The sequence below is a fragment of the Rhipicephalus sanguineus genome, chromosome 5, assembly GCF_013339695.2.
Source record: "Rhipicephalus sanguineus isolate Rsan-2018 chromosome 5, BIME_Rsan_1.4, whole genome shotgun sequence".
Classification (NCBI taxonomy): Eukaryota; Metazoa; Arthropoda; class Arachnida; order Ixodida; family Ixodidae; genus Rhipicephalus; species Rhipicephalus sanguineus.
This window is the reverse complement of record NC_051180.1, coordinates 85,031,002-85,044,767: the sequence shown is the minus strand read 5'-3', so window position 1 is coordinate 85,044,767 and position 13,766 is coordinate 85,031,002. Positions and strand designations below refer to the sequence as shown.

At 47.1% G+C, this 13,766-nt stretch overlaps 1 protein-coding gene across 1 annotated transcript in view; it reads left to right on the top strand.

Moving 5' to 3' along the window:
• Positions 1–13,766, top strand: part of LOC119393931 (beta-mannosidase-like) — a 75,303-nt gene that overhangs the window by 22,846 nt on the left and 38,691 nt on the right. Inside the window, exons 3-5 of the mRNA XM_037661124.2 lie at positions 5,822–5,907; positions 8,919–9,097; positions 9,972–10,148. Coding sequence (XP_037517052.1) covers positions 5,822–5,907; positions 8,919–9,097; positions 9,972–10,148 — 442 coding nt within the window. The remainder of the gene's footprint in view (positions 1–5,821; positions 5,908–8,918; positions 9,098–9,971; positions 10,149–13,766) is intronic.

The following is a 13,766-nucleotide window of genomic DNA, read 5'->3' as shown; positions in this document are numbered from 1 at the left end:
AGTCCTTCTGCAGTAATGCGGCATTGTTATATAATAACCAACGTAAGAACTCATGCACCCCTTGGTCAGCAGCTAGATACCTCGCGGACTCACGGTGTTCTTGTTCTTTTTTTTTTGTTCTGGCGGGTAGTAGACCTAGAATGCTTACACATGCAAAACAAATTACACCATCTCCCGCTAAAGTGAACCATTATGTGAAAACTGCGCGAAGAACGTAGACAAAGGGAGAAACGGACGACACAAGCGCATACTAACAACTCGTTAGTATGCGCTTACGTTACGTATGCTTACGTATGCGTTAGTATGCGCATACTAACAGTTGTTAGTACGCGCTTGTGTCGTCCGTTTCTCCCTTTGTCTACGTTCTTCGCGCAGTTTTCACATAATGCATTACCAACTCGCCCAACAGTCTGTTCTTCTAAAGGGAACCATGTGTGGATGCGAAGAAGCGGGGAGATTGTTAGCTTGAACGGGAGATGGTATAATTTTTTGTTTTAATTATTTTTTGTTTCCATTCGGCTTCGCGTTGCCCCGCCGCCTCGAGATCCGCCACTCGACGTTGACGTTTCGATTCGGCTTCGCGTTTCCGCGCCATCTCGAGATCCGCCGCTCGACGTTGACGTTTTGATTCGGCTTCCGGGACCCGAAGTGCAGCGTGCGCTTGCCGCCGTTCATGTTTCCTTTCGGCTTCGCGAACCCGAAGTTCGGGATCGCCACGTCGCCGCTCCCGTTTCGCGGTATTGCATCCCGCCGCTGAGGTGCGGGAGTTGGCCTTGATTGACGCGGAAGTGCGATGAAGAACGTAGATTTATTTACAATATGAGCATTAATAAAATAGGATGAGAAGACTGCAGATAAACATGGTTTCGGCCGGCAGCATCTCGTACGCTGCGGACCACGGCCAGGAGAACACACCCGGCTTTCGATGGTTGTGCTTCTTATAAAGCTTTCCCATACGTCACTTCCAGCCAATCAAGAACTGGGGCGCGATGATGTCAGGTTCGTCCAATTGGCAGTCTCAAACAGGTGGCGTCACTTTCGGCCAATGGGAGACCCAGAGCCTTGTTGCCGGTGGACTGCACTCTTGCGTGTAAGAGCGCGCGCCTAGAGATGCAATGCGTCCTTTTCATCATGTTGCATCCCGGTGAGGCCATCGTCCCAGGATCGATGAACGTGGAATACGAACCACCTCGGCTCTGGCGCGAAGGCGTCGCTCTGGGGATGACTCACACTCCCCTGCCTCTGTGGGAATGCCGCACTTATCCGCTGAAAAGCTGGATGCTGCAATGGTGCGCAGTTCGTATCTAACAGCTCCTCCTCGCCCCGGAAGTTCGGAATGGCCGGTGAACACAATTCGCTGGCCATGAAGAACGGAGGTGAAGCCTGTAGCCCACTGGCGGCGACCGTTGTTCGATGACTTCCTTGGCCCACGTCCTGGACAAAGTGTGTCAAACAAACAAAACAACATAGCGCTGCTCCATGCGCAAGCGCAGGCCCTTGACCTTTGACTCGCCAGGCTTGTACATTTTCGAAATCAACACTGTCGTTATGCTCAATTTTGACACAAAAATTCGAACAACCCTTCAAAACAGCTTTCCATTTTTCCTCAAATGCCGACAAGGTCCGCATGCCATTGTCGTTGCAAAGAAAATTTAGAGAAACTGAATGAATAATGAGAAACACTAGAATAATACACACGCAAAGTGTAGCTACGCGGATGAATTCCATTCCTTCTTTGCGAATGCTTACGTTCCGCATAGAATGGCATTCTTTCGCTTCGTAGTTTGAAGTTGTAAGCGTCCGGTCTCTCTTTCGCACGGCGCTCACGGGCTTTCTGTTTACATTGAGAGGAGGCAAGACAACGCTACTCAATCCAGGAGGAAGTATGGAGCCGGTCTCCTTTTTTGTTATTTCAACTGGCGCCATAGCTTGGCGGGGACGGTGTTCAGCGGGAATCAACTTACGCGCCCCTTCATCTATCACGCTCTTTGCTTTTTCCGCCGCGGCATTAGGTTCCAGTTGGGAATGCGTTTCCTTACGTCTGGCCCCTATGCTTGTTTCGTCCGCCAGCTGAGCGGCGATTTGGCGGGCTGGCGAGCGCGTGGATGCTTGCACCGTTTTCTCTCCGAACTCTCAACCACGATCCCGTAACAAACGTTCCGAATGGTTTGAAAAGAGATAAGGATAGTTCATTGACAGTGCCTCCGAGACGCCTGCCTCTGTCTCCAGGTCTCCGAAAGGACCGGATACTGTGACTCTCGCTATTGGTAAGCAAACGCTGTGATTTTCTAGCACTGATTTAATCCAGATTACCTTCCCTGTATAGTCATCTGCGCTTACAAAAGAAGGGTGAACTAGGTCCATGGTTGCTCCGCTGTCTCTTAATACACTACAGGTCTTTCCGTTAATACGTAACTCCTGTAGGTATGGACGAAGAAGCTCAAAGCTTTCTTCGCTTTCGTTCACGTAGGAAAGCACTACTGCCTTTTCTTTCTTGCATTCCGCAGCAAAGTGACCTAGACCCTGGCAATTATAACATCGGAACGGCCGTCTTTTCTCGAATTCTCGAGCGTCAGCCTTCTTTTGTTTTTCTTCGGGAGTGTTGCTAACTCCGTTATCGTGGTTCCCTTCCTGTGTCTTTTCCGCAGGTTCGACCCTCTCAATAGCTTTTTCCTGTTTCTGCTTTTTGGGATAGATAAATCCTCCCTGATTATCTCTTCCTTGCGAACGCTCGTCTTCAGTAGTGAGCTTTCGCCGCATCACATACTCAGCAGCTAGCAGCGCCGCTTTGTCTATCGTATCTACGCCATCTCTGTCTTGTATCCAAAGCCTCACTGCCTGTGGAATACTGCGGTAGAATTGTTCGAGACATATACACTCCACAACCTTATCTCTACTTTCGTAGACATCGGCGCCCTTCAGCCACTCCAAGAGGTTTGTTTTCAAACCGTACGCGAACTCAGAGTAGTCCTCATTACTCTTTTTGCTAGCGTCTCTGAAACGCTGCCTAAATGCTTCTGAGGAAATTCGGTACCTCTTCAAAAGCGTTGCTTTTACTTTCCCGTAGTCCTCCGCATCACTCACACTCAATCTTGCGACTACATTCGCTGCCTCACAGGGTAACAACGTCACTAAGCGCTGCGACCAAGTGCTCGGAGAAAATTTACACCTCTCGCAAGTTCTCTCGAAATGGACCAAGAACAACGCAATGTCCTCTCCCATCTTGTAGGGTTTAATCCACTGGTCCATCCGACATGGCTCGACATCGCTTGGTCTCACAAGGTTGTCCCCTTCGATACCCGCCGCTGCACGCGACTTCAGTATTTCAACCTGTATCTCAGCCATTTCTTTTTCGTGTTTTTGCTGTTGTCGCTCATGTTCTCTCAAGCGTTCTTCCCGCTCTAGCTCTCGCTTTTGCGCGTCCTGCAACACTTCCCAAGCAATCCGAATACTCTCATCGTCATTTTCACTTTCCTTAATTGCCTTTTGGATAGCTGGTTTTTTCATATTCTTGTCCACATCCACTCCCAACTCATCGCACAACAACAGCAGGTCTGACCTCGTCAACCTTCTCAGATCCATTTCAGCTGCTCTGACCGGTGGTTCGAACTGTTTCCTTAAATTTGTGCAAACACTCAGTTGCGACAAATCACCCGATTCCCAGAACAATCAAAATTAACACACAAGTTTTGAAGTCTGGCGAATCAAAAGGAAAAAAGCCACACGCTCACCCACGGATGCAACACCATGCCATTTGGTTCATCCGTCCGCTGCTCCCAGTTGCTCAGGACTTTCTGGGTCGAAGACTCCACTCTGTCTTTCTTCCCAGTTGCTCAGGACTCTGCGGGTTGAAGGCTTCCTCACTCGCCGTACCCAGACGCTCAGTCCTTCCGGAGTCCGTTCCCTGTCGCTGAGAACTTCTTGGATCGAGGGTCCATCCTTACCGCTGCCACCAGTTATTGCATCCCACCGCTGCCACCAGTTATTGCATCCCGCCGCTGAGGTGCGGGAGTTGGCCTTGATTGACGCGGAAGTGCGATGAAGAACGTAGATTTATTTACAATATGAGCATTAATAAAATAGGATGAGAAGACTGCAGATAAACATGGTTTCGGCCGGCAGCATCTCGTACGCTGCGGACCACGGCCAGGAGAACACACCCGGCTTTCGATGGTTGTGCTTCTTATAAAGCTTTCCCATACGTCACTTCCAGCCAATCAAGAACTGGGGCGCGATGATGTCAGGTTCGTCCAATTGGCAGTCTCAAACAGGTGGCGTCACTTTCGGCCAATGGGAGACCCAGAGCCTTGTTGCCGGTGGACTGCACTCTTGCGTGTAAGAGCGCGCGCCTAGAGATGCAATGCGTCCTTTTCATCATGTTGCATCCCGGTGAGGCCATCGTCCCAGGATCGATGAACGTGGAATACGAACCACCTCGGCTCTGGCGCGAAGGCGTCGCTCTGGGGATGACTCACACTCCCCTGCCTCTGTGGGAATGCCGCACTTATCCGCTGAAAAGCTGGATGCTGCAATGGTGCGCAGTTCGTATCTAACAGCGGCAGCGGCGCGAGCGCTCATCGCGGCGCTGCACAGGAGAGAGAATGAGGCGCGCGCGCTCCGTCGTCTTCATACCGCGGAACTACCGTGGCGCCCCCAGTGGTATATGCAGCTGTCGCACCACCTGTCGTGCGCTCCGCTCCGTAGAGTAGATGATTCCTAGAGGAGAGAGGGGGGAAGGGGACGCGCATGCGCAGTGGGGGGGTGGACGCCGCGGGAAGGAAGGAGAGAGGGACGGACAAAGGCCCACCATAAGCTGCTTCGCATCTAAAACGTGAAGCGAGAGTAGCGGAACAAAACTCGTGCGGCCGCAACAGCCATACGGTTACGGATTACCAGCGAAGCTGTACTGCCGTTTGTATTCGCGTTTCTGCTGAATAAGCCCCTGCACTCTTTCCTCCGGCGTGAGCGACTTTCATCCTCGGACTCGGGGCCTTTTTTGGCCGCATTCCCTGCATCTGCAAGGTCCCGCCTTCGCTTACTGCATTCGCGTTGCTGCTGTCGACGCCCCTCCGATTGTTCTTCAGGCGTGAGCGCGCTGCGCCAGCTCGCCAACTCCGGTTTCTCGCCGTGCTCTACATAATACTGAAGCAGAGCCACCGCACTACGCCGAGGCAAGCGTCGCCGCCCCATACTTTGCCCGTCTCCTCTTTTAGTATCCATGCCTGTAGACGTCAAGGCCGAAGCGACCGCGAGCCACCGTTCTCTTCACTTGCCAGGGCTGTAGCCAGGATTTTTTTTCGAATGGAGTGTGTGTGTGTGGGGGGGGGGGGGGGGTTCGAGCATACTTTATGCACGTTCGTGCATGCGTGCATGCGTTTGTATGCTTGTGCTGGTGTACAGACATGCAAAATTGAAAACTCTCGGGAGAGCTTGATTCACCCCACCCCCTAGCTCTCTAACTCTTCCCCCCTCCCCCCCCCCCCCTGGCTACGCCAGTGTCACTTGAAATAAAAAAGGGAAAAGGTGCAGGTATCTGCAATGTTTGAACGTCACTACAAACGCGTTTACGTCATGAAATACTTGTAATAGGCTGTATACTTCATCTTGCATTGTCTCAGTAGCAAACAGCCTTTACAAAAATTGATTTAAACAGTCTATAGACTGTCTAAACCCATTTTTAGAGTGTTTATAGACTGTCTACATATATTGTTGTGAGGGAGTGAAAAAAAAGGAATAGTTCGTATTATTGTTGCATGTTGAGTTTAGCTCGCATCTCTGATATTAGTGCAGCAAACTTAATTAAATGCCGTGGCGTTTGCAGGTACGCCGTCTTGGTCACCACGCCAGCCTTGTTCTCTGGTGCGGAAACAGCGAGAACGAACTCGGCTTGGCTTACAACTGGTGGAAGTGAGTGGCATACCGTGTTCCACTTGGCTCAAAGTTGACACTATAACCGCGCAGTAAAGACGCCGCTTCCGCGGGCCCCATCGTGACTACTATGTCACGTGTGAACTCTCGTGGGAGAAAAATAGGAGGATCCAATCGACGTCACGTTCGTATCCTTGGAAATATGCTGTAATATTTTTTTTCAGTACATCAGAAAAGATCTACATTACGTGCGTAGCACCATGAACAACTTTAAAATATTTCAATGTAACGACATTTCATGTTAAGAGAGTTTCAAGAGCCAAAACTATACTGTTAAAACAGTAAACGTATAGTAAACAGTAGACAGAACAAATAACCGCTCTTGAAAGCGGCTACTTGTTCTAATGGGTACGTTTAAATCTGTCCTGCTCGTTGTTTTAATAAACACACAATTTCGTCGGGAAGAAAGTGGGTCCATCGCACATTCATACCGGGACACTTTGATGGTCTCGAGATCGTTCCCTGACCACTCGACGAGAAATACTGCATCATGTAAGCTCCTCAAACTCGCCCTGTGTTCCGTAAAATCGGCTGGGTTTTGGGTTAGAAACTCCACTTACTACGCATACCGACAGAGGTGTGAAATGCACCGTGATCTGAATGCGCAATAGCTTGACAGCTCTGCCAGAAACTACTCACCAGTACGAATTCAACTCTGGCGAGGTAACCTACAAGCGCTAATGATAAGGTCGGGTTGTTATATAGCCTAACTATATCTTGTATAGCACAACGAATCGACGGGACACAAGAAACGCTCACACAAAACATAGCGCTCTGTTGTGTGTGAACCTTTCTTGTGTCCCGTTGAATCGTGGCGCTGTACAAACTACAGTTACGCTAATAGGTGGATTTCGAGAATGCCCAACACCCACTGAGAACACACAATGAGGCGGCAGTTGTAAACTTCAGCGCAGTTGGATGTGTATACCCGTGACTTACAAAAGACTTGCAAAACTATAATTCAGTTCCATAATGTACTTTTTTCAGTGTGGAGTACACGGAACACACGGCATTTGTGCTGATGCCTGTTTCTGTTCTTGCGTTCGTGTTTACACGCCTTACTTCTTTTTTTTTTCGACGATGCAGTGGGAACGAGCAACATCAAAGTACTTCGCCACACCTGACACTATATACTTTCCTGTCAGACACGAATGTCAAACAGAGCGCTTTGCAATATTGTTACACTACCAAGACGCCGTCTACGATCTCTATTGCGGATACACCTCGCCGCTGTTCCTGGTAGCATGCGGTCCTCAGTTTCTATTTAAACGTAGAGAGAGGTGCCAACTTTCTCATCGTATTCTTTGACTAGAGGAGAAACAAATAAAACCAGTTATTCATCGCGTTGTTCTTAGCGCCAAATCAAAGTCGACAAAGACACTTAAGAACGCAACATGCACAAGCGCGAACGTTTGTACAACTTTCATGCTTCTCTGCCGTTGTCCACTTTGATTTGGCGTAAAAAATGACGTTATGGATCACATACCCCAACTATCCCAAACCAATGCCCTACTAATAAAACCACAAAGAGCAATGGAGAGAGAGAAAGGGAGAGGGGAGGGAGAGCGTGGGAGCGTCGCCATGTAGTGATAAGTTTGAGCGGTTTACTTTCGAAAGACCAAATGCACAGTTTCCCAAGAGCGAACATTACGGCGTGCAGTGTTTTCGAAAGAGTTGGCTAACTCGTCCAAAGTAGTTCGAGTTCCACCGCGCCGCGACCGTTATTTCAGCAGCTATGGAAGACTCATGGGGTTAATGCCGCGCGTAAACAATGCCCAGGGCTTCTCTTCTTTTCTTTTTTGTTAAACGTATAGACGCTTTCGCACGAAATCAGATGACGCATGTAGTCCCAACGCTGTCATTTTTTCGTCTTTACTTTTTCCGGTGGCATCGCTTTCGCCTAACGGCGTATTTGCCTTCTATAAAAAAGCCGACTGATGTTTTCTTGTTATTTTTTTGCAGTCGTCTAAACGACTCACGGAAAACTCTGTGAAATCGCCTCAGAGATGTACATTTAGGTGTCGTTTTGCTTTTACTCAGTGCGGAGGCGGATAGCATTGATTTAGGAGTGCTGTAGTTGCGAATTTCGCAGCGAAACTGTTGAGAGGCGTTTGGCGCGAGTTTTTTTTGTGGCGGGTACCTATGAGCAACGAATATAGAGTCGGAGTCCAGAACTCTATTTTGGAAACACTGGTATGGACAACAAAGGTTAATTTTCACCGCCGTGAGGCAAGTCCTAACGCGATAAGATTCTACCGCGCCCCGTCCGCCTCCTGGGTCGTTCAGGGGTTACGGTGCTCGGCAGGTGACCCGAAAGTCGCGGGTTCAATCCCTGCCGCGGTGGTCTTATTTCGTTGGTGGCGAAATGCTAAGGGCCCGTGTACTGGGCTATGTCAGTGCACGTTAAAGAACATCAGATGGTCGAAATTTCCGGAGCTCTCCGCGGAAGCGTGCTTCATAATCATGTGGTGTTATTGTCACGTAAAACCCCAGATATTATTATTCTACTGCAGTCCCTGCTCGGATGCCCAGAATACACGGTGAACACAATGAGCCGGCGGTTGTAAACGCGCGCGCAGTCCGGTGTACTTCGAGTCTCGACATTTACTCATTCATGCACTTTTCACTGTGAGGCGGGACACACGGTGTTTATGTTGCTTGTTTCTCTCCTGTTGTTCTTGTATCCGCACGCCTTCCTCTTCTACGATGAAGAGAGAACGGGTAGCATCGTACTTGTTCGCACTAGTCTCTATACATGAATATTTCTTGTTGCCATAGTTGGGGAAAGACAGCTGTTAAACGATGGGAACATCTCTTTTCGGTTCTTTCCTGCGCATGCGCCTAATTTTAGAGCGATTCAACACGTGATTAAGTGCCGGCATTTAAACCTGTTTCATTCACCCACTGTCGCGACCACGGGTACTGATAAACTTGCCAAATTCCTTCCTCTTCTCTTCTCTCACCCACTCCCTCATGAATGTATGACACAGGCTGCTTACGACGGAACACCGGGAGGACTACGTCAAGCTGTACGTAGAAACGTTGCAGAAGGTCGTCTACGAGGAGGACATGTCGCGACCTTTCGTGGGTTCGACCCCTTCCAATGGCTTGCTCTCGGAACTCAGCGGCGGTATTCATGACAACCCGAACGACGTGCTCTATGGCGATGGTACATATTCTTCGTTCACAGGAAGGAACACTTAGTAGAAACACTATCTTTGCTTAGACTTAAAACACTAAGAGCCTATTTTTGTAAGTTTTGCGTTATGAATTTGTCTGTGAGTAGAAAAATGTGAAGGACAAACTATAATTTATCAAGTGTCACCAGAGACAAGCCGCGGTGACTTAGCATCTGTGGTTTTTGCGATGATAAGCACGAGGGTGCGTATTCGACCACGGCAGCCACATTTCGACGGGGTGAAAGGTAAGCACAACCCTGTATTTAGGTATATGTGCACGTTAGAGAACCCCCAGTCATGAGAATTAACATGGAGTCCCCCACTGTGGCTTGCTTCATAATCATTTCATGGTGTTGGCGCGTAAAATCCCAGGATTTAATTTTAGAAAATAGCTAAGCCAGGTCATTCTTTAAAGGTAATAAAAAGGTATTTTATGTATAGCTCTGTATTGTTCTTTTTTGGGATATAGGTGTATGGCTATTTCTTGTTAATATCTTATGCCACTTACATTTGTATTAACGCATTTGTGAACATTTTATTCCTATGTTGTTGGCGTTTTGTTTATTTTTTTTACTTTCACAGGAGATTCCGCCTACACTTGTTGCGCCATTGGACCTTGCGCTGAATATGGTAGCCTTTTGTAAGGTTTCATATGAACTTTTGAAACTGAAATCGCGAAGAAACGGTATACATTTGAGCGCTCCTCTATCACGTTTCCTCCCTTGTTTTCTTTGCCTCTTTCTTCTTGATTGCTGCTTTCATTTATATTGTGTATCACTGTTTTTTATGCCACTCATTTGTCTAGGCTCTTCGATTCTTTCTCTTCCCGTCTCACTCTCTCATTTGCTCGTGGCCTACTGACAGTGCACTACTTCGACTACTACTCTCCTCCCTGGAGCCTGGACTCTGTGCCGACGCCCCGCTTCTGTTCGAGCTTCGGACTCGTCTCGTTCCCGTCGATGGAGACGCTGTCCACCGCTCTGGAACCCGGAGACTTGGTGCTGCCCTTCCCGCAAGCGCTCGAGAACAGGATGCACTTAGGTTGGTGAGCTGGCCAACAGCAGCGCGAATTCAGTCTGAGTATAGTTTGAATAGACGGAGAGCATTCGCCGCTAGTGCCCGGACAATGTCAATATGTAATATTGTAATATTTAATAACGACGACTAGACGTCTCAGACGTACACTTGCACTATTAGAGAGACGCCTGATACGAAACACACAAGGCCCTGAATTATCTTTATGACTTAGGGCCCTTAAACGCAAAAGGCAGCGGCTCTTGAGTGCAGAATCAGAAAAAATAACGCAGAGCGAAGGGTTAGGTGTTTAGTCAAGTGATAGCCACGCGTAGCCAGTACAGACTACATATATGCAGTATATACACGAGAGGTTTTTGAAACTGCGATCTTCTGCTTGGGACCGTGACGCTATGGATATTGTAATAACGAAAACCTATTTCGCTTGAATTGTTCGTGAGAGATATTCAGCCAATCGTGATTGTGGAAGTATAATTAGTGAAGCCAGTCGGCCAGTCACGATGAGCCCTTCAGGAGGAGAAAAAAATATTGTGGATTCCGCCCCTTGTGTGTAAATGCGGTACTTTTATGGGTAAAGTTATTTGTACCAGTGATGAAAACCGATTTCCTGTTGCCCTACTGTATGTATACCACGGACAGCTGGTATACTGACATTAAATATTTACTGGCATCGAATATTCACATTCTAGTTTTTAATATTAACTGTGCCGAGAGAAAATAGCGGCGTCGTTAATACGCTTTTGTTGTTTAGATAGACCATAAACTAAGTGTCACGAGAAAATCAGCTCAATTAGTTATTGAGAAGCTCACTCGGCGTGCTAACATTGTACTGACATCGGGAGAAAATATTCCTCGAGAAATAATTTATGAGGAGTAGATGTAGTCGGAAGACCGTGACGACATTGGGAAGAGAAAATGGGCAAAAGCCTTTCCATTCTCTCCTATTTTTGTGAATTAATTATTGCAGCCTGCACTACTGAAAAAAGGAGAAGACTGAGCATGAAAGACAGGGCTAAATTCTCCATATTTTGGCGCTTATGCTGTCATAGACTCACGGGCGTTACATAATTTACTTAGAAGCATAATCAGGAACAATGTTGTGCCTACAAAGAGCGGTTTAATGAAACTTCCAACCGTATCTTCGAAAGATGTCGATGAAGCAAACCAGGCGCCGAGATTGTGAATGTTAAAATCACGAACAATAAAGACGGCTGCTTTTTGTGAGGAAGAGTACACTCTAAATATTTTCACGCGTAGCAAGCGTGAGTAGGGGGCGTGTTTTTGCACGCTTGTTCTATGCGTGGTGTGCTTTCACGCTGAAAAAATCACGCTCCCTATGCATGACTTGCCGGATGCATAACGCTTGCGGAGCGTGAGTGGGGGCGATTTTTTGCACGCTTGTTCTACGCGTGGTGCGCTTTCACGCTAAGCGTACCACGCTTGCCAACCGTGACTGGCAACCTTTTTAACGCTTAGAGAAGGTGTAAGAGAGGAGTTTTACTTACTTAATGCGGCGTTCTCCCGCTCCTTGAAATGCCTTTCTGACCGTCAGAAATCATCTAAAAAGAAAGCTGAAAGAAGATAATATTTGTTGTGCTGTATATGCTTGGCGGCTTCTTGGAGAGTATACATACTGATGCCTGGCATTAATTAGCGCATCACAAAAAATTAATTTTCCCTTTTCATCTTGCACATGTGCAAACTATAGAACGCGACACTGCGAGACGGTAAAATGAGCTTTCTGGTTGAAACATAAATATGTATTTCGGTTTGTAGTACAGGGAGTAGGCTAGAAATTAGACACAAGCTTTCATTAATTCACTGGCTACTCTTTCCATGTTGTACCCAACGGCGCATATATACGCACAGCTCAACATCGGCAGTGCTGTCTGTATTTACGGTGCAGCTACCAAGCTCGTGTTACGCAGAACCAATGGGATGTTCACATGCGCAACATGAAAATTGAAACTTGATTTTTGTAATTAGCTATTTAATGCCGGGCAACGAGCACATATATCCGCCAAACAGCCGCCAAGCATCAACAAATATATACAGCACAACAAATATTATCTTCTCTCAAATTTACTTTTAAACACTTTCTGACAGTCAGAAACACATTTTAAAGAGCAGGAGAATCCCGCATCAAGTAAGTAAAAATCCTCTCTTACACCTTAACTAAGCATTAGGAAGGCCTCCCGTCACGGATCGACAAGCCTCACATCGCGATTGCGGCGTTAGATCTTCGTTATACACCATTCAAAATTTAGTAGTGTTAGCAGAATGAAGGCGTTCTGGATTGTCTCAAACTTCGCTAGTCACAAACCCCAACGCCATGGAAGGCAGTGCAAGGTAAACTTTCATAAAGCATCTTCCACAGGTGCATCTGGCGAATCCTACCATTAAGCCTCTGATGTGCATGCATTCTTTCGAGGCGATTACTTATGTATACGGTAGTCCAGAAATTTGAGTGAGGAATTTTGCGCGGAGTGCTCTGACACTTTACATTTTGAATCAAAGATAAGGGGTTTAGTAGAACGAAATATTTACAAGAATTAAAATTTGACTAAAACTTTTATTGACCATAACTTACAAAAACGTTTCTTTTTATTGAAGAGCAATCCAAGAAAAAAACACACAGGAACTGTAAAATAGGCGCTTGAATTTTTGATGTCTTTTTAAGCAGCACATAAACTTTGATGTGTACTTAACTCAAACGAAGTGTAGTTTCGTGAACCAATCCCGTAGCCCTTTCTGCGCCCATGGAATTTCGTCGATGCCGGCACGTTTAACGGCTGCTTGAACTAACCCAAGCAACTGGCCAAAAGCAGCAGGATACGCAAGGTCCTTGTCGTAGTACACACACAAACAAAGCACCGGTGCTTTTTCTAGCGACGTGTTCCGCTGTAGCTTCCGGGTTTCGCTGGGCTCTTTGCCGCATACAAGCTCCTCCATGTCGCCCCACACAATGCACGGGCCGATAATGTCTGCGGGTGAAACCTGTCAAAGATAAAAAAGAGAAATTAAATTGGTACCTGATCGAATGAACCGTTGTCCAAGTTCACTTGGTACAGAACTACAAATGCATGAAAATGATTTTGTCGACAAAGCTGACATTGCGACTGCGGCGTTAAATGTTCTGATACACTGCTGAAAACTGAGTAGTGTTAGAAGAATGATGACGTTATGGATTGCTTCTGAAACTTTGGCTCTTAAAAAACTATTTTACTCACCTCTGAAATTAGGGCCATTTTGCGAGCCTTGGCCTCAGGTACGCATCCACCTCTGTGTACGATGGGTCCGCTAAGGATGACACTGTCGCCACTGCAGGCAGAATTTTGCTGAGACGCTTGACATTCTCCTCGATAGTACTTGAAAATCTCAGTTCACTTTCAAAGGCAAGCTGAAAGAGAAAACGTGGAATTAAACTTCATGAACACAGAATACAGCGCACAATCAATAAAACTTCGTGGCTCTTTGTTGATTTAATTATAGCGGCATTAGAGGTCAGCAAGAATAGTACAAAGGAATTTTGAAGTCGTAAGATCAAGTATAGTGCGTACACCGGCAATCTGTTTGAGCACAAATGAAAAAAAAGTGAGTGCTCCAGATTACACTGGGCGCCAA